The following is a 23,128-nucleotide window of genomic DNA, read 5'->3' as shown; positions in this document are numbered from 1 at the left end:
CCTTCAGCTGCCAAGTACACATGTAACAGGTCAGCCGGTGTCATAGGTACAAATCTGCTGACAGATGCCCTTTAAGTGCACTGGAGATTCACTGTAAAATGCCGTCTACATTGAGCTCTGCCCTGAGTGACAGATATTGGGCCAGATTTATAATTCGCTAAAGTCAAAATAATGGATTGAAAAAGTTGCAAATTTTTGTGGAATCGCTAAAACTGCGCAAATTTTTTTGACTTTTATTGGCTCTGCGCTATGCTCGCCAGTTTTTTCTGAAAGTGGCCGAGTTTTCTTATGTAAATGAATCTCTAGACATATTTACTATTGCGACAATTTTAAGTCTCAAAAAATTTCGCAATTTCACTCCAGTGAGGACCATGCTTATCTTATGCGACTTTTTAATAGAACATGCGACTTTTGTAAAGCCACTTACTGAAGGATAAACGGCTACCGTCAAACCACATTTATCACAGTATTAAAGGACCATTAATAAATCTGACTTGGCCAAAAGTGAGTTTGGACATATGTAAAAGTGGAGTAAGATGTAAGTGTAATGATAAATCTGGCCCATAGTCTCCTTGACGTATGCTATAGCTGTCACTCAGATCATAAGGGAGGGGCTACGAAGAAGCTCAGTGTAGTGAGAAGAGGGCACTTTACAGTGAAGCTCCGCCTCCTGAGCACTTGCTGGAACAGGATCTAGCAGAATAAAAGTTTAGTCACACTTGTCCTGATAAAAGTTCTACAAAAGCTAAGTCTTTCCTGCTGTCCCCAGCAATAAACTTGTGCTGTTAACAGTATTGCATGGTCAAAATTGGTGACAGATCCGGTTTTGACAATTCTGGTTTTGCAATTTGTAGCATCACTTGATGGGGAAACAACACGTGATCACCACTTACTAAGGCTAGCTTCAGGCTAGCGTTAGAGATCCGGCAAGTCTGAACTACCCTAATAGTGATTGTTTATCTGTAATTCCCCGCTTTCTCCCACTCCATTGTGGTCACGTGCATTGTCCGTTGTGTTGATCCCCTGTCCCAGTGACATCACATCGACATCTGAGCCGTGGCAAGGCTTGGAAAGATCTCTCCTGTTGATACAACCTCATTGGTGACCTTGCCTCCCAGGGCAGTGTTCTGCTCATGCTCCTGGACCCTGCTCTGTAGATGTGATGTCGGCAAAGATGCTGTTTATTAGGGTGGGGTTTTCCGGCAGGGATTCAAGCAGGCTTGGGTATGTGGTAATCCAGCTGGGAGTTGTAGGAGAGGCAGAGACCTGATGCTGCAGACGTTCCTGTGAGTCTTGTACTGGGATGTAAACACAGGGTGCAGGTCACAGGTGGCAGTTATGCTGGAGGAGTCAAAATGCACTCAGAACGTCATCATCCGACTTGTATAATGAAGTACGGTTGAATGCTGGACTTAAGAATTTTTTTGTGTAACCGGCAAACCTCTTTAATCCTGCAAAATGCTGGTAGGGATCGGGAAGAACAGAGTAAGCATACCTTTAGCTAGGCTTCCTATAATGTGATAACTGTAATAAAAGCTCTGATAAGAGTACGTGTACCCTGCGCTCCGCATCCCCTACCTAGCGCTGTGAGCAGTTTTGCAGGGTCGAAATGCTGACCGACTCCATTTAATGTTTAAACCTGTCCTCAATCATTGTTCTGCTTCTGCAGTATTGTTGGCAAGTTCCTCTCATACTTCATGTTCAAAGAAAAAAACAAAAAAAACTTCCAAACTGACACAAACTGGTAGGCATTCATCCTCGATTGGTAATCCTCCAGAAGTATAGGACGCATGTAGGAAGCAGGAGTGGTCACCATAATAACCAGAGTGAGCGGCTGTTGTCAGCAGAAAGCAGATGGACACTCTCTCATGATGGTCAGCACCTCCTCAGTTTGAGAATAGAATAAATATAATCTGAAACGGAAGCCGTCTGTGTATTTGTCCAGGGCACACAGGAAACGGGAAGAATAAATCCTACTTTGTTCTGCTGACTTTGGTCCTTTTTTTGGCAGTTCAGTTTCAGCAGGAAATGGTGGAGCCGATCACGGACTTCAGTAGAGAAGCCTTGCTGAATGTAACTGTACCGAAAAGCTCTACTTCCCTGTTAATAAGAGCCCAGCCATGGTCGCTTTCTATCCAATACAGTTTATGCCGTGTATCCGCTTCCCCTAACCAGCAGAAATTGTATCCTGATATACTGTAATATTACCAGAATTACTCCAGATACAAGTTTTCTGCGCTGTAGCGAAATGTAAGCTACAACAGGCGTCACTGACGGTATTCAGATGCTGTTTTTCGCAGCCTGTGTCTGCTCCTCAGTATTCATGCCAGGAGAACACCACAAATAGGCCGGGAACACCTGCCCCGCACTAGAGGCAGCGAAACCTGACGCTTTTCATGTTTGGATATGACGAGCTTCACCTCCTGCTACCTCCAGTGCGGAGGAAGCGTTCCTGGCGCGCCTGTGATGAGGTGTGTTTTTTTTTTATTTTTTATTTTCATAGTGTGCCCGTTTTTAATGGGTGTTAGGCTACTTTCACACCTGCGTTTCTGGGTCCGCTTGTGAGATCCGTTTCAGGGCTCTCACAAGCGGCCCAAAACGGATCAGTTCAGCCCCAATGCATTTTGAATGGACAAGGATCCGTTCAGAATGCATCAATTTGGCTGTGTTTGGTCTCCGTTGCATTTTTTTTAGACAGTCACTAAAACGCAGATTGCAGTGTTTTGGTGACCGTCTGACTATGCGGAGCCAAACGGATCCGTCCTGACTTACAATGTAAGTCAATGGGGACAGATCTGTTTTTCACTGACACAGTATGGTGCATTTGAAAACGGATCCGTCCCCGATTGACTTTCAATGTAAGTCTAGACTGATCCATTTTGCCTTTTAGATTTTTTTTTTTTATGAATAATGCAAAACGGATCCGTTATTAACGGATACAAGCGTTTGCATTATTGGTTCGAATCGGTCTGTGCAGATACAAGACGCGAGTGTGAAAGTAGCCTTAGACGGGTGCAGTGTAATGTAAATGGCTGTTAAAAACTAGCCCATTTGATTTCAACCCAATATACCTGCTTTATTAGGGTTGATCATGCTGACAGAGGCTTTTTAAGTTACTCTAGAGGATTTTTATTTTTTTTTCTCTTGTGGCATTACTTTGCTCTGAAAACGATATGTTTGTAGGATATTTTATAAAGAAGTGCATGTTGGTCCACTATGCCACTGGCCAGATATGGCTTGCGCTTCTCCTAAGGGCGTTATCTAAGTGGCCCCCCTGGTCTTTACCCTTTAACCCCAATGCAGGCATCCGGACTCCGCTGCAGGGGAACCACCAGGCTGCTGCTTCTTGGAGTAGTTTTTTTTTTGAGTAGGAATCATTTCTATCAAGTGTTGCACATTGATAAATTTGGAGACGATAATTTTTATTGAAAACTACATTTTTCGACACAGTGAAAATGTAAACAACACTTCAATGACAATACTATGGTAATACAGAAGTAAAAAATATTACATGTACTTTTCAATGTTACTGTATATAGTGATTTGGTCACAGCTTGTCCATACAAGAACACAAAATTGTACAGGTCGTGTACTCAAAGTTGTTTGATTTTGGCCCATCTTGTAAACCCAACAATTTATCTAGAAATGCTACCCTACTTCGTATAAACTAAGACTAGACGGTCTGTAGGCCAGATCATCCAGCATCAGCCACTGTGGAGCATTTTTAGACTGTCAAGTCTATGTTTGCACTTGGACAGTGTTAGTAAATCTATGTCAGGGGTTAACTCCAGTGGACAACAAGCAGCTATAAATTTAGAAGACACATGTATGAAACAACTACTGGAGACCAAGGCCCGATATTATAATATTTTTTTTTCTTCAGTCCCAGAAGAAGACAACATGTCCCTCTTGTATTACTTTTAGTTTTCATCTGAAGTGTGTTCCGCAGTGGTGAAAGAGTTAATGGCCACCCATCATTTACTTGCCTCTTGAGGCTGATCACGGTAAACCCTCTATAAATGAGCCGTATAAATTCTTTCCTGTATTTTACGACAGATCCGATTATGCAATGTAATAAAAAAAATTTCCCGGAGCCGCAGATATGACGGTTTTATTAATTATCATGTTAAGATTTGGAAGCAGAAAAATGTTTTTGTGTTTATAGACCTGAGCTAGGCATTTTATTCGCAAATTGTTGTGTAATGAGGCTTGTAGTATGTTCCACTAAAGTAGGCATGTGATGAAGCTTGTCGTTCCTGCATCTCTGTGGCTGAAAACAAATCCTTCCATTTATGAGGTTTTGAAATCCCATTTCTTGATTGGATCACCTTTTTTGAAAAGCCCCAGCAAAATGTCAATTATTTCTTTATAAATTACCAGATTGGAGTGCTTGGTCTCTTCAGCGGACGTGAACAGCTTTGTTCTTAGAATACAGCAGCTCTCTCTGCCCCTCTCATAGCAAAAAGGTAAAGCACCGTGTCAAGAACCAGTCAGCGTCTCCGATACTCTATTAGCTTTCTGTAAATAAATTGTCCACTTTAACACTGTCCGTATTTGATAGTATTTGTAAGCCAAAACCAGGAGTGGGTCTAAAATATGAGGCACAAATATTTCCATAGGTTCCACTTCTGATTTTGTTTTGCAAATACTGACCGTGTGAAAGTGGCCTAAAGCCTATAAATCTCCCTTAGTGCTTAGAGGACGCGAGTATGTGCGGTGTGCTACCTCTCACTTCATGTGCCCCATTCTGGAGATAGAGGCAAAGGTCCCACCTTTGGGACCTGCTTATCTGACATTTATGGCATATCCTAGCATTATGCTATAAATGTTGAGATGGGACTACCCCTGTAAGTAACAATATACCCACTGCCTTTATATATACTCAGGGTTGATTGGACCACCAGCAGGGTTACCAACTAGAATTTTCTATTTTCTGGCCAACTTATTACAAAACGGCCAAATTTTTTACAAACCAATAGGAAAACCATAATGATTGATAAAGATAAGTAATACGTGTCTATAGCTCAATATTCACATAAGAACTCATTACCAGCATTTACTGTGAGCTGTAAAATGCTGATCCCACCAAAATTACGTAGTCCAGTACCACCACTTCAATAAATCACAGACGCATCTATTGTTTTTCCCGGACACAGGAAAAAGTAGTCTATTTTTATAAACTGTCCAGAAATTTCTGGACAGTTGGCAACCCTGACCACCAGAGTCCCAGTGGACACAGGTGCTGATACAATAATAGATCTCAAAGGTCCAGCAGAAGACAACCCTGTTTGGACTTTGGAGTGACTAGAGTTATTTCTTATGGGATGATTCACAAATAATCTATTATTGATTCTATGTCTTGCTTGTACTATGATGACAGTAATGGACAGAGGACAGACCCTCAGATTATACTCTCTGGTGGGCCTGAGGAACCACTGTTTAATACTCTATGGCTGCTTGCCATTCATCTGCATATGTGATATCTGTCCCTGTGCATGATGTTTGCTTTCACAGGAGGATACAGCTACATGACACGGCTAAACTGTCATTGATGCCAGAATAGTAGCCACTAAAGATCGAGTTACATAACAGACCAGAGCAATGGGAGTCATTTGGTGGCACGTCACTGGAAACTTTCATTAGACTATTGCTTGCAACTCTGTCCCTATCATGCACTTGAAGTCATCTCACTTCCTTCAATGAATAGTGTATTTTAAAAAAAAATTTAAAGCCCAGGATCTGCCTTTGTCATCGTTACTGAGTCAAAAAAAACAAACAAACTACTTTTCCACCATCCACTGATAAACCCACTAGATATCCATAGCTCCTCGTTGGTGCATTGTTCTGACAGTGCAGGCTTTTAGCTTTCGCCTCCCTGTTATTTTGAAAAACAGTAATTTATCACTCCCTGAAATTGCAGTCATATGGCTTGGATTTGCACAGAGCATTACCATCAGACATGGCTGGATAGAACTATTATCATATGATCTGTGACTATACACGTTATCATCCAACTTTTAGAGGATGTTTTCTGACTTTCAAGTTAAAGAGCCCATGTACTTCGAAAAACTTTTCATGTGTCATCCCCTCCCTGCATAGTAATCTCTGCACATTGATTACAGCTTAGAGGAAGATGGCTGCTATGAGGAACATTTTTTTTTTTTTTTCTGAGGCAGCATAACCATCACAATATAGTCTATAGCCTCCAAAGAAGGTCAAACGCAGCCAAAGTGTTATGCTGTTGATGTCTTACATGGGGAAAACCCCTTTAAAAGGGTTTTCTGAGATGTTAATACTGATGACCTATCCTCTGGATAGGTCATCAGTATCTGATCGGTGGGGATCTGGCACCCGGGACCCCTGCCAATCAGCTGTTTGAGAAGGCACCAGTGCTTCTGTGAGCGCCGTTGCTTTCCCGCAGCTTACCAAGCACAGCGCCATACATCGTATAGAGGCTGTGCTTGGTATCGCACTCAGCCCCATTCACTTGAGCTGCTCCTAGGCCACGTGACCGATAAACGTGAAGTCACTGGCCTAGGAAAAGTTGTAAGAAGGCCACTGTGCTCACAAGAATTCCACTGTCTTCTAAAACAGCTGATTGGTGCGGGTCCTGGGAGTTGGACCCCCACAGATCAGATACTGATGACCTATCCAGAGCATAGGTCATACGTATTAAAAACTCAGAAAACCCCTTGAGATAACTTACTATATCTGTTCTTTTCAAATTTAAGTTTTATTGAGATTTTTCCGGTACAACCAAAATAGAGACAAATGCACATTCAAAAAATGTTATCAATTTAAACATAATGTCCACAGAATTGTGTTGGGTATACACCCGTTATCACATAGCTTAGCTCATGGAAGAATATGAGTGAGACGTATCTAAATGGACATGTAAAATTTCAGTAACATATAGACAGACAAGACATTAGACAAGGGATTAGGGGGGAGGAAAGGAGGGGAAAGGGTATAATTTCTGCTAAAGCGGTTAAACTTGCGCATCACGAAATGTGTCTGAGGAGCGAAAGACTTCCCAGGGGCCCCAAGTCTGTACATAGCGTGTGGTGTCTGAGGGCGTAATACAAATGAGATCTTCCAACCTCTGATACAAGGCAATTTCGTCAAACCACTCCTCAGGTGAGGGGGGAGAAGAAGATTTCCAATGTCTGGGAATCACTGCCTTTGCTGCCTGAACCATATATTTTAGAAGGGATTTTTTATATGCCGGGACGTTCAGGACACTGTCGAATAACAGAAGGGCTTCTGGAGAGTTTTGGATAGGGACACCCGTGATCTCTTTAATCATTTTATGAACGAAGTTCCAAAAGGGCCTTAAGCCGCTACAGTTCCACCATATATGGATCATCGTGCCTTCCTCATTCAGACATCTCCAACAACGATCCGACACCGTCGGGAACCATTTATGGAGTAGTGCTGGTACTCGGTACCATCTGGATATAATTTTGTAGCTCGTTTCCTGAGCTTTGGCCGAAACCGTTGATTTGTGTGTTAGAAGGAAGCATCTGTTCCACTGGGCTGGAGTATAATGATTCCCCAGATCTCGCTCCCAGGCTTGACAATATGGGGGAAGGCATGAGGATCGCTGGTGTATCAGAAGTTTGTATACTGAGGATATGGGGTGTGAAGTCACTGAGGAGGAGATACACATCCGCTCAAACTCAGTGAGTTTTCTGTTCAGAGTATGAGTTCTACTTAGAGAGGCGTAGAAGTGTTGAAGCTGCATGTGTTCAAAGGAGTTGCGGGTTAGTGGAGCCTCTAAAATTTGGGATAGGGGTTTTAGTGTAGGGCCAGAGAGAACTTGGCAAAACCTGATCGGTCGGAATCTTGAGCTTTGAAGAAAATGTTTAGAAGAGTGTCCTGGGGGGAATCTAGGATGATCCGTGACTGGCACCAGAGGGCCTTTAGGGTCAATCAGTGAGGATGGGCGACCAATGGATGCTAAAGTTGCAAGGGTATGGTGAGCAGTGAAGGACAAATGTGACAATGTTTGGCGTGGAGAGCCCATTAGCCATGGGAGGGTTGATACCGCACACGTAGAAGTATCTTTTGTAATTTGCACCCACGCCTTGGGGGATTCGGTACATGTCAAGTCCAACAGTCGGGCATGTGCTGCAGAGTGATAGTATAGTCTACAATCTGGAAGACCTACTCCTCCCGTTTCCTTGGTGCGGGTCATTATTTCCCATTTTATCCGCGGTCGACCAGGGGCCCATACAAATTGTGTGAAGCACCTACGGAGCTGGGACCAGAAAGTGGACGGTATGTGAAGGGGAATAGTTTGTAAAAGGTACAATAGTTTTGGTAAAAGGGTCATCTTTATAATACTAATCCTTCCAAACCAGGAAAATTCTCGTTTACGCCATCCATCTAAATCTTTTTGAAACTGTACTAGGAGGGGCGCAAAGTTCAATTTATGAAGATGTGAGAGGTCTGCTGTTATTTTAATCCCCAGATACGTTATGCCTTTAGATGGCCAGGCAAAGGGAAAAGAAGCCTTAAGAGCAGGGGTCAGTTCGCTCGGTAAAGTGACGTCTAGGGCCTCTGACTTGGACATATTAATCTTGAAATTGGACCAGGTACCAAATTGAGCTACCTCCCGAAGTAAGGACGGTAAGGAGATACGAGGATTGGTTATGTAGAGCAGGAGATCGTCAGCAAATGCCGCACATTTATATTCTCGTGATCCGATCTTTATTCCTGTTATATCTGGATTGGCACGAATAGAAGCCAGCAGGTGTTCCATAACCAGAACGTATAATAAGGGGGATAATGGGCATCCCTGCCGTGTCCCATTATGGATTGGGAAGGGGGGGGAAAGGGTACCATTTACTTTGACTCTAGCGGTGGGATGTTGGTATAATGTCAGGATTTTTGACAGGAATGTTGGGCCTAGACCTATATGTGAAAGGGTCTCATGGATGGCATTCCAAGATATCCGATCAAAGGCCTTTTCTGCGTCTAGGGAAAGCACCATAAGGGGGGTCTTTTTGGATTTAGCATAATGGATAATGTCTAGGGTTTTAAGAGTGTTGTCCCGGGCCTCCCTCCCCGGCACAAACCCAACCTGATCAGCAGAAACCAGGGAAGGCATATCTGTTCTTTTCATTGTGAATACAGCTGGTGGCCTGTCTTCCAGCTGTGTTCATGACCTTCATAAAGTCTGTTAATATAAATGTTGAAATGTCCCAAACAAATACTTTATAGAGTAGGGATCTACACACAAATGGAGTGTTATGCTTCAGAGAGTTAATCTCCAAAGACTATGCAGAAGACATCTTGCTCCTTGCCCATCTACAGTATCTGGCTTACTGTTTGGGGGGTGGTCGCAGGTCATCCATCTTGGGGACATGTAATTCCTGTTGAGTTGTCTCACTATATAACTATTTCTTTGTTTTCTTTCTTGAACCCAAGTGGTGTATGAGCATCGGTCAAGGCTTGAACGTTCTTTACAGAAGGAAAAGAGTGAGCACAAGAAGACAAAAGAAGGTCAGTATCAAGGCCATTGTTTTTACCATCTGTAGACCAGCAGGTTTTATTTCATTTTCTGGCAACCAAAGCATACTCTCCATGTGTGACCCCCTGCTCTCGATCACACAAGCTGCTTCTCTCCAGCCGAAGCTTCCACAGAATTACTCAATGTTACGGTAATAATACATAACGTTCCATGCAGTGGTGTTATTAGAAGCTTCTGGCCCCAATTCAACTTCTGTAACAGAGCCACACTTACCATGTGCCCAAGGACAATTTGTCATCCATCTGTCCAGCACAATTCAAATCTCCTGTCTACAGCCAGGTTTTGACCTTCATATTTTGGTGTATATCTGACCACATACAGTTTTTTTGTCTCTTGATCAGCAGCAGGAGCTATTGACAGACTTCAATAATTGTTTTCTATATCTGATTCCCTCTTAACCCTGTCCCGCTCTGTGCTGTACATCCCTGTACAGTCCCAGCAAATTGATATAAATGTGCGCCATTGGTGCAGGAACAGTAGTATGCTATCACTTGCTGTTACTGGCTGTAAAAGCTGAGATCTGAGAAATCTGATCCCAGCAGTTTAACTACTTAGATGTTGTTCCCCCACCCAACCTCACTGATAAGCAATTGTTGAGTGCTGAGGGGTCTTAAAATGATTAAAAGTAGAGGAAAAAGCATTTTGAATGGGGAAGAAGGTGAATTTTTTTTTTTTTTTATTCAAACAAAAAAGTAGTACAATATTGTTATTACTGTGTCTTTAAAGGGGCTATCTCACTTCAGAAAATGGCATTTATAATGTAGAGAAAGTCAATACAAGGCGCTCACTAATGTATTGTGATTGTCCATATTGCTTTCTTTGCTGGCTTGATTCATTTTTTCCATTGCATCATACACTGCTCGTTTCCATGACTGCGACCACCGTGCAATCCAGCAGTGGTGCCTGTGCTTGCATACTATAGGAAAACATGCTGGCCTCTCTGGTGGCCAGGACGTGCGCATAGTCCAGCACTTTTTTCTATAGTGTGGAGGCACGGCCACCGCTGCTGGATTTCAGGGTGGTCGTAATCATGGAAATGAGCAGTGTGTAATGTGATGGAAAAATTTATCTAACTTTCTCTACATGATCACTGCCATTTGCTGAAGTGAGACCCTTTTAACGCCCCGAACTATAAAATTCTCAAACATTAAAAAAGAAAAAGCCTAAAAATAAAAACCCAGAATTGCTGTTTTTATTTCCCCGCCTCTCAAAAAATGGCCTAAAACCTCATATGTACCAGAAAATAGTACCAATAAAAACGTCTTATCGCAAAAGTAATAAGATAAAAAAAAAAATTCAATTTGGTATTGCCATAATTGTTCTGACCTGCAGAATAAAGTTAACCTGTCATTTATACTATACATTACACACACTACACAAAAGCAAACCCAACAATTGTTACAGCTACTGTTTTCTTCAATTCCACCACCCCCAAATAGCATTAATAAAAGTGCTTGAATGCATTAGAAGTACCCCAAAATGTTGCCATTATAAATACAACTATTCCTACAGAAGATAAGCCCCTACGACTATGTTAACAGAAAAAGAAGAAAAGTTTTGACCTCTGGATGAAGAAATGGCCATCTCCCCCCCCCCCCCCCCCCCCCACCCTTATCTAACAAGCATATTTGTCGTTTTGTACGTGGCATAAAATAATCCACGGGAAACTCCAGTATTAGATGCATTTTATTTATATGCATACATTTTCTTAACTTTCTACATTGAGAATTTCATTTTATAAAAATGTAAGAGATATTGGCCCAGATTTTTTGTCTGCACCTAAAATCTGTCTAAAAATTGCCACATATTAAACAATTTTACCGCAACTTGGGTTTCCACATGTTTTCACAACTTGCTCAAAAAAGCTTACAGGAAACAGAAAACTGGTGTGTGTGAAACCACCCTAAAAATGCAGTGTCCAGTATCAGTGTGTCCCTTCCATACATAGTCATGACCTTACAGTAAGGCTACTTTCACACTTGTGTTGTTGTTTTCCGGTATTAAGATCCGGGAGAGGATCTCAATACAGAAAAAAACTTTTCCATTGGTCCTCATGTATTCTGAATGGAAAGAGATCCGTTCAGGATGTCTTCCATTCCGGCAGCATTCTTTTTTGTGACCAGAGACAAAACCTGTTTGGTCATAAAAAAACGGCACTGAAAACGATGTAAGTCAATGCTGACGGATGCGTTTTTTTAGGAGCCTAAAAAACTGATCTGTCGCCCATTGATTTTCAAAGTATTTAGTGGCGGACCCTGTTTTTTGTTTTTTTTTCCGTTTTGAGTTTACACAACTGCATCCTAAGGGAACGGATGCATCCTAATGTGCAAAATCAAAACAGATCAGTTTAATTCCGGTATTGAGATCCTCTGCCGGATACCAGGATTAAGAAAGCAAGTGTGAAAGTAGCCTAAGTCTGTTTTGTCTTGTAAGGCTAGTATCCCTAAAAGACCCTGTAAAAGTCCTGACTTCAGTTGTACACTGAGTGAGATAAAGATGCGGTGGGAATCTTATGATTTCTTGTCACTTTCGTTCTTGTAGAGATACAGACACAGTGAGGTTTGCTGTGCTCCTCTTTCTGTAGCTCCTATTCATTTCTGTGGGGTTACGGAAACCACGTAGCACAGCCCGCTCAGCTGTCTCCGTAACTCTGGCCATATAATATCCACATAGAATGGATATTCCAATCAAGACCTTGTATGACTGAGATTGGAATACGCTTGGCTACGGACAACTTCAGGGTATATTAGCATTTTACTTATTTTGGGCTAAAAAATAATTTTTTCTCTCGGTCCTTATTAAAAATGTTTAGCCGATTCTGAGTTATAAGGGTTAAAAATCAGTCTGTTTGCAGGCTGCCCCTTTCTGTTTTCTTTGAATCCCTTTATCTGATGGCTTACCTGTGGCTCTTATTTCTGATCTCTTATCAGTTTGATAAAAATGAGCTACCGTATAATGAGTGTTTGAGATCTGAGCTACACATCAGATGATGGAATTCAAAGAAAACAGAAACTGACAGCCTAGAAATAGACTGCTTTTTAACCCTTGTAACTCAGAAAGAGTTGAAACTTTTAGTAAAAGGGATGATTTTTAGCCCAAAATAAGTAAAATGCAATCATAAAAAAATTGGCTTGAAGGTGTCCTTAGCCTTTAGAACTCATGCACATGAACGAACCGCTTTTCTTGTGGCTCAGTTGTGGACCCATTCACTCCGTATGCTGTCCGCATCCGTTGCTCTGTTCTGTGGCCCCACAAAAAATAAAATAAAAGAATAGAACATGTCCTATTCTTGTCCATTTTGCGGACAAGAATAGGCATTTCTATTATGGGCCACCCGTTCCATTAATTGTGGAATGCACACATGTTTTGCGGATGCGCGATTTGCTGACCGCAAAAGACAGCGAGGTCGTGTGAATGAGCCCTAAAACTGGTGACTGTACTTTCACCGTTTTGCAATGAAAGTCGTTCTGCTCCAGTAATTTTATTTCAGTTGCTCCTCAGCCTTGTACATGCAGTATCTACTTTGCTTTCTCTAAATCGCCTCATCCATAATGTTTCATGCAGAAATTCTTCCCTTTCCTCATGTTCTATTCCTTTTCTGTAGGTTATTGCCGAAATGACAAAAAAAAAAAACCACAGATCTCCTTCCATTTAAATATCAAAGCTGGCCCTTGTTAGCAGAGTTATAGATGATCCCTTAATACAACGTAGCGGTTGTACCCTGATTGTTTGGCCTGGATTGTGTTTGCTGAGTATTTCCATAGTAGAAATCCGTTTTCGATCCCAGTATGCGCCACAATGACATCCACAGAATTCTGATGTCAGAAGGTTCTGATTCGCCATCTATCTGGTACCAGTGTCAATGTTTTATGTATATTTGACCTTTTAAACAATCAGGTAACTAACCTGTAATATTATTACGCTCCAGAAATACATCCAGGCACCTTTTGAACTCTTTTATTGTACTCACCATCACCACATCCTCAGGCAGAGAGTTCCTTAGTCTCACTGCTCTTACCGTAAAGAATCCTCTTCTATGTTTGTGTACAAACCTTCTTTCCTCCAGACGCAGAGGATGTCCCCTCGTCACAGTCACTGTCCTGGGGATAAATAGATGATGGGAGAGATCTCTGTACTGACCCCTGATATATTCATACATAGTTATTAGATCTCTCACTCAGTCGTCTTTTTTCTAAAGTGAATAACCCTAATGTTGATAATCTTTCAGGGTACTGTAGTTGCCCCATTCCAGTTATTACTTTAGTTGCCCTCCTCTGGGCCCTCTCCAGCTCTGCTATGTCTGCCTTGTTCACAGGAGCCCAGAACTGTACACAGTACTCCATGTGTGGTCTGACTACTGATTTGTAAAGTGGTAGGACTATGTTCTCATCACGGGCATCTATGCCCCTTTTGATGCAACCCATTATCTTATTGGCTTTGGCAGCAGCTGCCTGGCACTGGTTTCTACAGTTAAAGGGGTTTTCCAAGATTTTAATACTGATGACCCATCCTCTGGATAGGTCATCAGTATCTGATCGATAGGGGTCCGACACCTGGGGCCCTCGCCGATCAGCTGTTTTAAAAGGCAGCAGCACTCCTGTGAGCGCTGTGGCCTTGGATATTTATATTTTACTGTGCAGCCCCTCTACAAGATGCTAAATATGTTGAAGAGAATAGGGCCTTATTAGAGCATATGAACATATTGGTGTGGAGACCCGCCCTCTATGAGCCAGAACGGAGAGCCATTTAATGACTTACTGGACCTTATAACCTAGTGTTTTTTTTTTTTTTGTTTGTTTTTTAAATTTTTTAATCTCCTCCATCTTATCTGTGCACCACTCTTGTCTTTAGGCTGTGGCTGGTATGGCAGTCCCATTTAATTGAAACAGACTGAACTGCAATACCAGACAAAGCCTGTGGACCTGATTGGAGCTATTTCTGAGGAATATGAACATATAATTTTCTCCTCACCTTATTAAAGGGGTTGTCTCACTTCAGCAAATGGCATTTATCATGTAGACAAAGTTAATACATGGCACTTACTAATGTATAGTGATTGTCCATATTGCCTCCTTTGCTGGCTGGATTCATTTTTCCATCACGTTATACACTGCTTGTTTCCAGGGGGTTACGACCACCCTGCAATCAATCAGTGGAGGTCGTGCTTCCACACTATAAGAGAAGGCGCTGGCCTAGGCGCTCTCCTATGGTCCCGGCCATTAGAGAGACCGGTGCCTTTCCCCATAGTGTGCAAGCACGGCTACTGCTCCTGGACTGCAGGGTGGTCATGACCCCTGGGTATGAGTAGTGTATACTGTGATGGAAAAATGAATCAGGCCAGCAAAGAAAGCAATATGGACAATCACAATACATTAGTAAGGGCCTTGTAGTAACATCGTCTACATGAGAAATGACATTTGCTGAAGTGAGACAACTCCCTTAAGGTAGACATTTTATATGTAACCTCTACATTTGGAGACCGGAAACAGGTGACCTTAAATATATCTTGGTTTGCTACGTAGAAGTCCCAAAGAGAGGAGGACAAGTCTCCTGTAGACGCTTTGTAGTACATGTTCTATCTGCACAGTCTTCTGGTGAAATTACATCCTGATCCTGTTTTGTTTTCTCCGTACAGATTATTTAGTCTATAAACTAGAGGCCCAGGAGGCCCTGAACAAAGAGAAGGTAAGTGCTTCATGGTGGTGGGGAAATGTGGTGTGCCATGTAGACAGTACTGAGGTCATTTATGAAACTGGTGTAAAGTAGAATATCTGTCTTAATTGCCCATAGCAACCAATCAGATTCCATCTTTCATTTTCCAAAGGAGCTGTCAAAAATAAGAGCTGGAATCTGGTTGGTTGCTATGGGCAACTAAGCCAGTTTTACTTTCCACCAGTTTGATAAATGATCCCATATGTGTTTAAGGGGGTGGCACATACGTGCAGGGTTTGATGGTAAAACAGCAGATAGATGGTCTCGAAATGGTAATGACTTTGAAGAGTCATTTCTAGAAAGTCAGCATTGCTCTGAGGAAGATAGGGCAGCCTTAACCCTGTCAACCTGTTTATTTCAAATAGGAAATGTCTCCCTCCTCCAGAAATGTTTGCTGAGAGTCCTTGGTTTGCATCCTGGATGCAATACAGTAGAGCTGTACAGGGGCGGACTGGGAACTTAAAGTGGCCCTGGAGAAAAATAAAACTAAAAGTGGCCTCATGTTGTAGGCAGGTTCAAATTGACAGAAGGCAAGGCAACACAAGTAGGCGGGTCCAGCAATACCGTAGTGCGGAACAAAATACTGTCTCAGTAGATCCAAATACTAAAAGGCTGCACAAAATACTACCTCAGCAGGACCAGATACCACAGTGCAGTACAAAATATTGCCTACATTGATTAATGCTGAGAGCATCTGATCTTAGAGGGCTTGGGCGGCCCTCTGGGCATCGACCCACCGGGAAATATCCCTGCAAGGTCCATGGCCAGTCTGCACATGGAGCTGTAACATCCAGTTTCTCATTTGATGAACATGTGCTTATATGTGAGGGGGTACTTTGATATTGATTGAATGGGAGCTGAGCTACGGTAACCTGTCACGGCCACTGCACTATGAATAGAGCTATGCTCCCAGCTGAACTCTACGTGCTATTTCTGGCATCAGAGGCTGCAAGGAGCAGCTGATTGTTGGGATTATCACAGATCTGATAATAATGACCTATTCTGAGTATAGGACATAAGTTTCATTTCCGGAAAACCCAACCCTGGTTTGGGAGCTTTCACGGCTCCTAAAATTTCGTCTGTGGGGGGGATTCACTCACTGGTTGCATGCAGATCCCCTGACTATGCTATTAGAGGGATTTAAAGTCTGTGATTTGAGTTGTCTCTGGTCATGGACTCTACTGACTGGTGTGTACTCTGTAAAATGGGAGGCACTCACCAGCTATGGCGCCCCTCAGCTCCTGAGCAGGCGCTTTTTTTTTTTACATGTAGAGCGGTTGTTGGGAAGATACTAATGACTCTTTTTTTTTTTTTTTTTCCTCTTAAAAAACGATTTCTCGGGGGGCGTGGCTAACTGCCGACATGAGCGCACGCATCTGAGAGTCGCTCCGTGCCCCATACTTAATCCTGAGTAATCCTGCCAAGCTGACTGCCCCAAGTACCGAGTGGCAAGTGCAGAGGAGACGGAGGAGGCCAAGGAACACAGACATGGGTCCTAGCAAGGCTCAAACGGCGGCAGACAAGCTGAAAGAGTATGCCAGGAACGAGGCCCAACATGGCGACCAGGCGCCCTCTACCCCGCGCGCCGCGGTGACTCGCGGTCAAGCTGCTGCGCAACTGCCACCCGAGGACTCTGCTGATCCTGAACCCACCTTGAAAGCGGTCTCGAATCAGCTCCTCCTGGCGATAACCGCCTGCCAGTCTTCCCTCACGGGCAAAATAGAGGAGGTGAGAGTGGACTTGGGCCTACTACGCCAGGATGTCCAGCAGCTCCGGGAGCGGGCGCGTCAAACGGAAGATCGGGTCTCCGCCTTGGAAGACCTCACCAGACCCATGAACGTCCGTCTGCAGGAGGTGGAGAGATCGGTGGGCCTGTGGCAGCAGAAATGCGACGATTTAGAGAATCGCGCTCGGCGCAACAATGTAAGAATCCTGGGCATGCCGGAGAGGGCGGAAGGCCCGGACCCGGCCTCATTTCTGGAGCGCTGGTTTAGGGAGCAGTTTCCTGAGGCCCCATTTTCGGCCGCGTACACAGTTGAGAGGGCCCACCGGGTACCGGCCAGACCCCCTCCCCCAGGAGCTCCGCCACGACCGCTGCTGGCCCGACTGCTCAACTGGAGGGACCGGGACCTCATACTCAGCCAGGCGAGGAACAAGAGAGTCATCAAACATGACGACGCAAGTGTATCACTCTTCCCGGACTTCTCTGCCATCCTTCAAAAGAAAAGGGCTACTTTCGTCGCGGTGAAGCGACGCCTGCGGGACTTGAATATTCAATACTCTATGGCCTACCCTGCACGTCTCCGAGTGGTGGACGGAGATCGCTCGCATTTCTTCACCGATCCCAAGGAGGCGGACGACTGGATCCTACAGCGCCCACGACCGCGCTGACAACGGCGATTCAGTAAGTTCTCACTGGCAGCCTGAGAGGCCTGCTGACATGTTGCGGCGCCATGCACGCCACCCGCTAGCCGCACCTTCGGCCGGCGCGTGAGATTCACTTGCGCTTTATTGTGGCCCGAACGGGTACAGACTCCTTTCCTTTTCCGTTTTTCTCCGTTTGTTTTTCTCCTCTTCCACATTTAAAGTGCTTAGGCTGGGCTACATCACCCGGAAAGACTTTATCATCACAATGACTCTTTCTCACTAGCCATTGCTGGCCCAGTTCAGCTTGGACATTTATCATCCTGGAAGGCACATTTCGGCTACCTGCATAACCTAACACCTTACCACATGCAGGTCCCCGAATACACAGCCACGATATGCCACAGCATAAATGACAAGATTCAGTATATGTTTAACTATGTTTGTAGTATAACAAAAAGTTCTCTGTTTCAGGCACGGACACACCTTTGCTATGCGGGAAGGGAGACTCAGGGTATGGGAGGGAGAGGGGGGGATAATGCCCGCCTGATGGGTATCACATTGCTCGATCGGATATATATGTCAATAAGCTGGTTATTATGGGGTCCCTGACGGTGATGTCCTGGAATGTGAGGGGCCTGGGGGCCCCGGATAAAAGGATATCCGTCTTTTCACAGATCAGGAGGCATGGCCCTCACATTCTGGGACTTCAGGAAACTCATCTGACCTCAGAGACGGGAAGGCGAGTGTTAAAACCATGGGTGCAGTGGTCTCTTCAAGCATACGGGACCTCTCATGCTAGAGGGGTTGCCCTCATGATACATAGGAGTGTGAAATGGGAGGTTAAACATTCTGTAGCTGACCCGGAGGGACAGTATGTTTGTGCTTTTGGATTTATTAATAACATTGCACATGTTATTGTTAACTTATACAACCCCCCGCCTGCCAGCATGTCCCTCATTCAGACAGTACTATGCTATGTGGCTCAATACCCCACAGCACGCTTGATATGCATGGGGGACTTTAACATGGTGATGCAGGAGGAGCGGGACAGGTTTCACTCGGACCGAGGGGATGAAGCGGCAACTGCTTCTGACACCCCTCTGTCTCGATTGATCGCGGAGGTTGGATGGCTGGACATGTGGAGACTCCGACACCCCTCACTAAGAGAGTACTCTTGCTATACTCCCGCCAGGGGTGCTCTGTCTAGAATTGACTACATCTTGGGGAATGCTATGGTGTATAATGACTTAGAGGACATAGAACACGCACCCCAGGGCCCGTCAGATCATTCCCCGGTACTGGCCCACATCAGACTGCCGCGGTCGGGCGCTGCGGGGGGGAAGATGCGAGTGCACGCCTTCTGGCTGTCCCTGCTGACTCCCTATGACAGAATTCCGGATCAACTGAAAATGTTCTATGAGGTACAAGGGGAACATACAGATGACCTATTGCTGTGGGAGACCATGAAGGCGTACCTTAGGGGGTGCCTTAAGTCCTCCATTTCGTACATAAAGAGGGAATCCAGGAGAAAGGAAGTTGAGTTGCACAACAGATGTAAGGAAGCTGAGGGAGCTTTTAGACTGGACCCATCAGAAGTGAACAGGCAGGAATGGATGGAAAAAGGCAGAACTTATATGATGCATATTAAAGAGAAAAGTGAGAGGAAGTTATTCTTCCAGAAACAGCAGGCCTTTGAGGCAGGAAATCAGGCGGGAAGGCTGCTGGCGCTAATTGTCAGGAATAACAGCGCGTCTCCCCCGGTTCTCCGACTCCAGGATCCCGCGGGGGACACGGTGGATTCAACTGAAGGTATACTGGAGTGCTTTAGGAATTTCTACCTAAACCTATATACATCAGCAGTAGGCTATGACAGTCAACAACTGGGAGATTATGTAGCGGAAGTGACTCACCCCCTGCTCAGCGTCGAGGCAAGGGACATGCTAGATGCTGACTTCACCCTTGAGGAGGTCCAGTTAGCGGTTAAGAACTTACCCTCCGGGAAAGCTCCAGGGCCTGATGGGATCCCAATAGAGGTGTACCGCAAGTATCTTGAGATTCTGGGCCCAGGGCTCCTGGATGTGTACAGGGCATCCCATGACTGCCACCGCCTGCCTGAGTCCTTCTATGATGCCACTATAGTGGTTCTTTTGAAGCCGGATAAAAATCCCTTAGAATGTGGCTCTTATAGACCCATATCATTGCTGAACTTAGATTACAAAATACTCACCCGTCTCCTGGCTACCAGGCTGAATAAGGTGATCACCACCATCATACATGGTGATCAGGCGGGATTCATCCCCGGCAGGACGACATCTGACAACGTAAGAAGGGCTCAGGCAGTGGCGCAAATAGGGGCTCTGGAAAAGAAACAGTGGGCGCTAGCTTCCCTAGACACAGCTAAAGCCTTTGACTCTGTGGAATGGCCTTTCTTGTTGCAGATCCTGAAAAGTTTTGGGTTTGGCCCGCAGTTTATCAAATGGATAGCAATTATATACCAGAGCCCAAGAGCAAACATACTTGTAAATGGGGTGCAATCTGAGTCTTTCCCACTTCGGAGGGGGACGAGGCAGGGGTGCCCCCTCTCGCCTCTGCTGTTTGCTGTAGCCATTGAGCATCTCGCTTTAAGGATTAGACAGGATGACTCCTATCGTGGGGTGACAATAGGTGAAAGGGTGGATAAGGTGGGACTCTATGCTGATGATCTTCTCCTATTTATGTCCGAGCCTGAAACCACACTACAAAGATCCATCACCATAATTGAACAATTTGGGGTCTTCTCGGGCCTGAACATAAACTGGACAAAGTCAGCCATTATGCCCCTTTGGCCCCATAGCTGGCCGTCACGGGTACATAATTTACCTGTGGTAGACCACTTCAAATATCTAGGCATTGTCATAACTAAGGACCCACATGGATATATAGTCAAAAACATCACCCCACTGGAGACCATGCTCGCAGATAAGATTAAAACTTGGAAATCACTGCCCCTATCAGTGATGGGGAGACTCAACTTAGTCAAGATGATACTGCTCCCCAAGGCATTGTACCTCCTCACCCATGCCTGTATGCCTATACCCCGAACCTTCTTCAATAAGTTGCACTCCTCAGTTGCCACCTTTGTCTGGGGGACAGCCAGAAGGAAGTTGTCCATCAATGTACTGCAGCGCCCTAAGCTACAGGGGGGGGCCGCCTTGCCCGACTTCTTCTTGTACTATCTCGCCAGCCAACTGAAATACATAGTATCTTGGATGTCCCCGGGGACAATTCCTGGGGCTGAGTACTACCTCCTGGAGCATCTCCACATGTCCACCCTGTGGCCTGTACTGGAGGACCTCAGGACTGTACCTGGTAAAATTCTGCCACTGCATAAGCTAGCGAATCAAGTGTGGGCGGCGGCAAAGCTGCACTCATTTAAAGACATACCTGACGAAATCCCCCTATGGGACAATCCTATGTTTACGCACCTGGTGAATTTGGAGGGCTCTAGAGTGTGGCAGACGTCTGGGATTACATTGTTGAAAGATCTGTATGTTAACGGGACCCTGCGCTCATTCCAGCAACTGCAGGAGATGTTTGAGATGCCCCGAGTCCACTTTTTCAGATACCTCCAATTGCGCCACGCTTTAGCGACGCAGTTTGGAACCAGAGGCGCCGAGATATCGAACTACCCTTTAATTGGTGTTTTGAGGTCCCAGGGCCCCAGGGGTGTCATTTCGGCACTATACACACACTTACTCAATGCCTGGATTGCTCTTCATCCCCTGGGGGTGGTGGATAGATGGAGGCTGAACATACCATCTCTAACGGCCGTGGAGTGGGAGGAGGCACTGCAAGTGCCAGCTAGGGTCTCCCCGTCCATCAACAACAGATTGACTCAGCTTTTCATACTACACAGAAGTTATCTGTCCCCTACCAGGCTGTATAAAATGGGTAGACTCCAGCACACCGAGTGTCACAGATGCCATACCCCTGGCGCTGACTTCTGGCATTTAATGTGGTCGTGTCTTTATTTACAGAGGTTCTGGAAAGAGGTACTGCAGAAACTGTCCATCATACTCCCCTCTCCTGTCCCGATGTGTCCCAGGATCTGCATTCTAGGGGTGTTAGATGAGGAGGTGTGGTCCTACTATCAGAGGAGGTTCCTCGACGCCACACTATTTCTGGCTAGGAAGGCTGTAGCCTTGAGATGGATGGCAGATGGGGCACCCACTGTCAACCAATGGATATCACTAGTTAATCACACAGCTGCCATGGAAAATGTTGTTTACATTCATAGGAAACACCCAGAGAAATTCCATAGGATATGGGGGGATTGGTGCTCGTCCTCTATGTCTTTGCAGCCCACTCACATGTATTCTGTGTCGGGAGAGCCCGGCTTTGTGGTCCCTGGACCTCTTTGAGATTCTGCCTTGCCAATAGAAGTGAATCTGTTTCATTATGATAAAATGTGATGCCTTGTGTGCTCCCTAACCCTTTACTGCATAATATGTCACATGTTGCCTCCCCTGCGAGGGATGGACTGATTCTGAATATGGAAGTGTCGTGCCTTTTTGTTACTTTTCAATAAAACGAGTTTAAAAAAAAAAAAAAACGATTTCTCAATCTGCTCAGCTCCTGCTGGATCAGTCATTAGGACTCTTGCTGCTTCTCCTAGTCCTGTCAGGATTACACAGATTTTTACTTGGAAATCCTGTTCCCGATCATATAAACCTATCACAGAGCTCAGCTACTCTTCCTCTATCATAACCTGCTGTCAGATAGGGCACAAATTACATGACAGGTGCATTTTACGCTCCTCTTGGCATGACATGGTTTGTTTTGCCAGGAGTGTTCCTTGAAAGAGAATCTGTCATCAGTTTTATGGTGTCCTAACTAGGGGCAAAATAAACTAGTGACAGATCTCCTTGGCAAAATAGCTGGGTCGCTTTCTGTTGTGGACGCAGCTGTTTTACTAAAATGTTGTATTGAACGGCTCCAGTGCATGCTGATAAGTCCTGACATCCATGAGCTCCTCTCTCCCCGCCCCCTGCTGCTAATTCATATGGGGGAAAAAAATGTCAATCAGAGGCAGGAGGCGGAGAGAGCCAGGAACTCATGAATATCAGGACTCATTGGCATGCTCTGGAGATGTTAGAACCTAGTAGTATAAAACTGGCAACCTAAAACTGATTTGCTTTAAGGACTCAAAATGTAACTGAGAATGTCCCTATTCGATAGAATTAAGAATACATTTTCAAAATAGACAGAGAAAAGGTTTCCACTAGTCTTTATTACTAGGCCACAGTGACATGTGCCCATAGCAGCCAATCACGGGTAACAGTCTTGATCTAAGTATGGACTGCAAATGTCAAGTACGGTATGTCATTACTACAGCCTAGTGAACAGGCCACGGTGCGGGGCCACAGATCTGCATATGTGTGAACGTTTCATCAGCCAGGATGGAAAGCTGCTGCCGAGAGTGGCTCTAAACCTGGTGCTCTTCGTGCAAACATGTATTGGGTTGGTTACAAGATA

At 44.7% G+C, this 23,128-nt stretch overlaps 1 protein-coding gene across 2 annotated transcripts in view; it reads left to right on the top strand.

Annotated features, from left to right (window-relative positions):
• Window positions 1-23,128, top strand: part of LOC120997793 (Golgi integral membrane protein 4-like) — a 181,592-nt gene that overhangs the window by 46,862 nt on the left and 111,602 nt on the right. For both annotated transcript variants that reach the window (XM_040428086.1, XM_040428078.1), the window contains exons 2-3: window positions 9,433-9,507; window positions 15,171-15,220. In XM_040428086.1, coding sequence (XP_040284020.1) covers window positions 9,433-9,507; window positions 15,171-15,220 — 125 coding nt within the window. The remainder of the gene's footprint in view (window positions 1-9,432; window positions 9,508-15,170; window positions 15,221-23,128) is intronic.

The sequence above is a fragment of the Bufo bufo genome, chromosome 1 (assembly GCF_905171765.1).
Source record: "Bufo bufo chromosome 1, aBufBuf1.1, whole genome shotgun sequence".
Classification (NCBI taxonomy): domain Eukaryota; kingdom Metazoa; phylum Chordata; class Amphibia; order Anura; family Bufonidae; genus Bufo; species Bufo bufo.
This window is presented reverse-complemented; position numbering and strand designations above follow the sequence as displayed.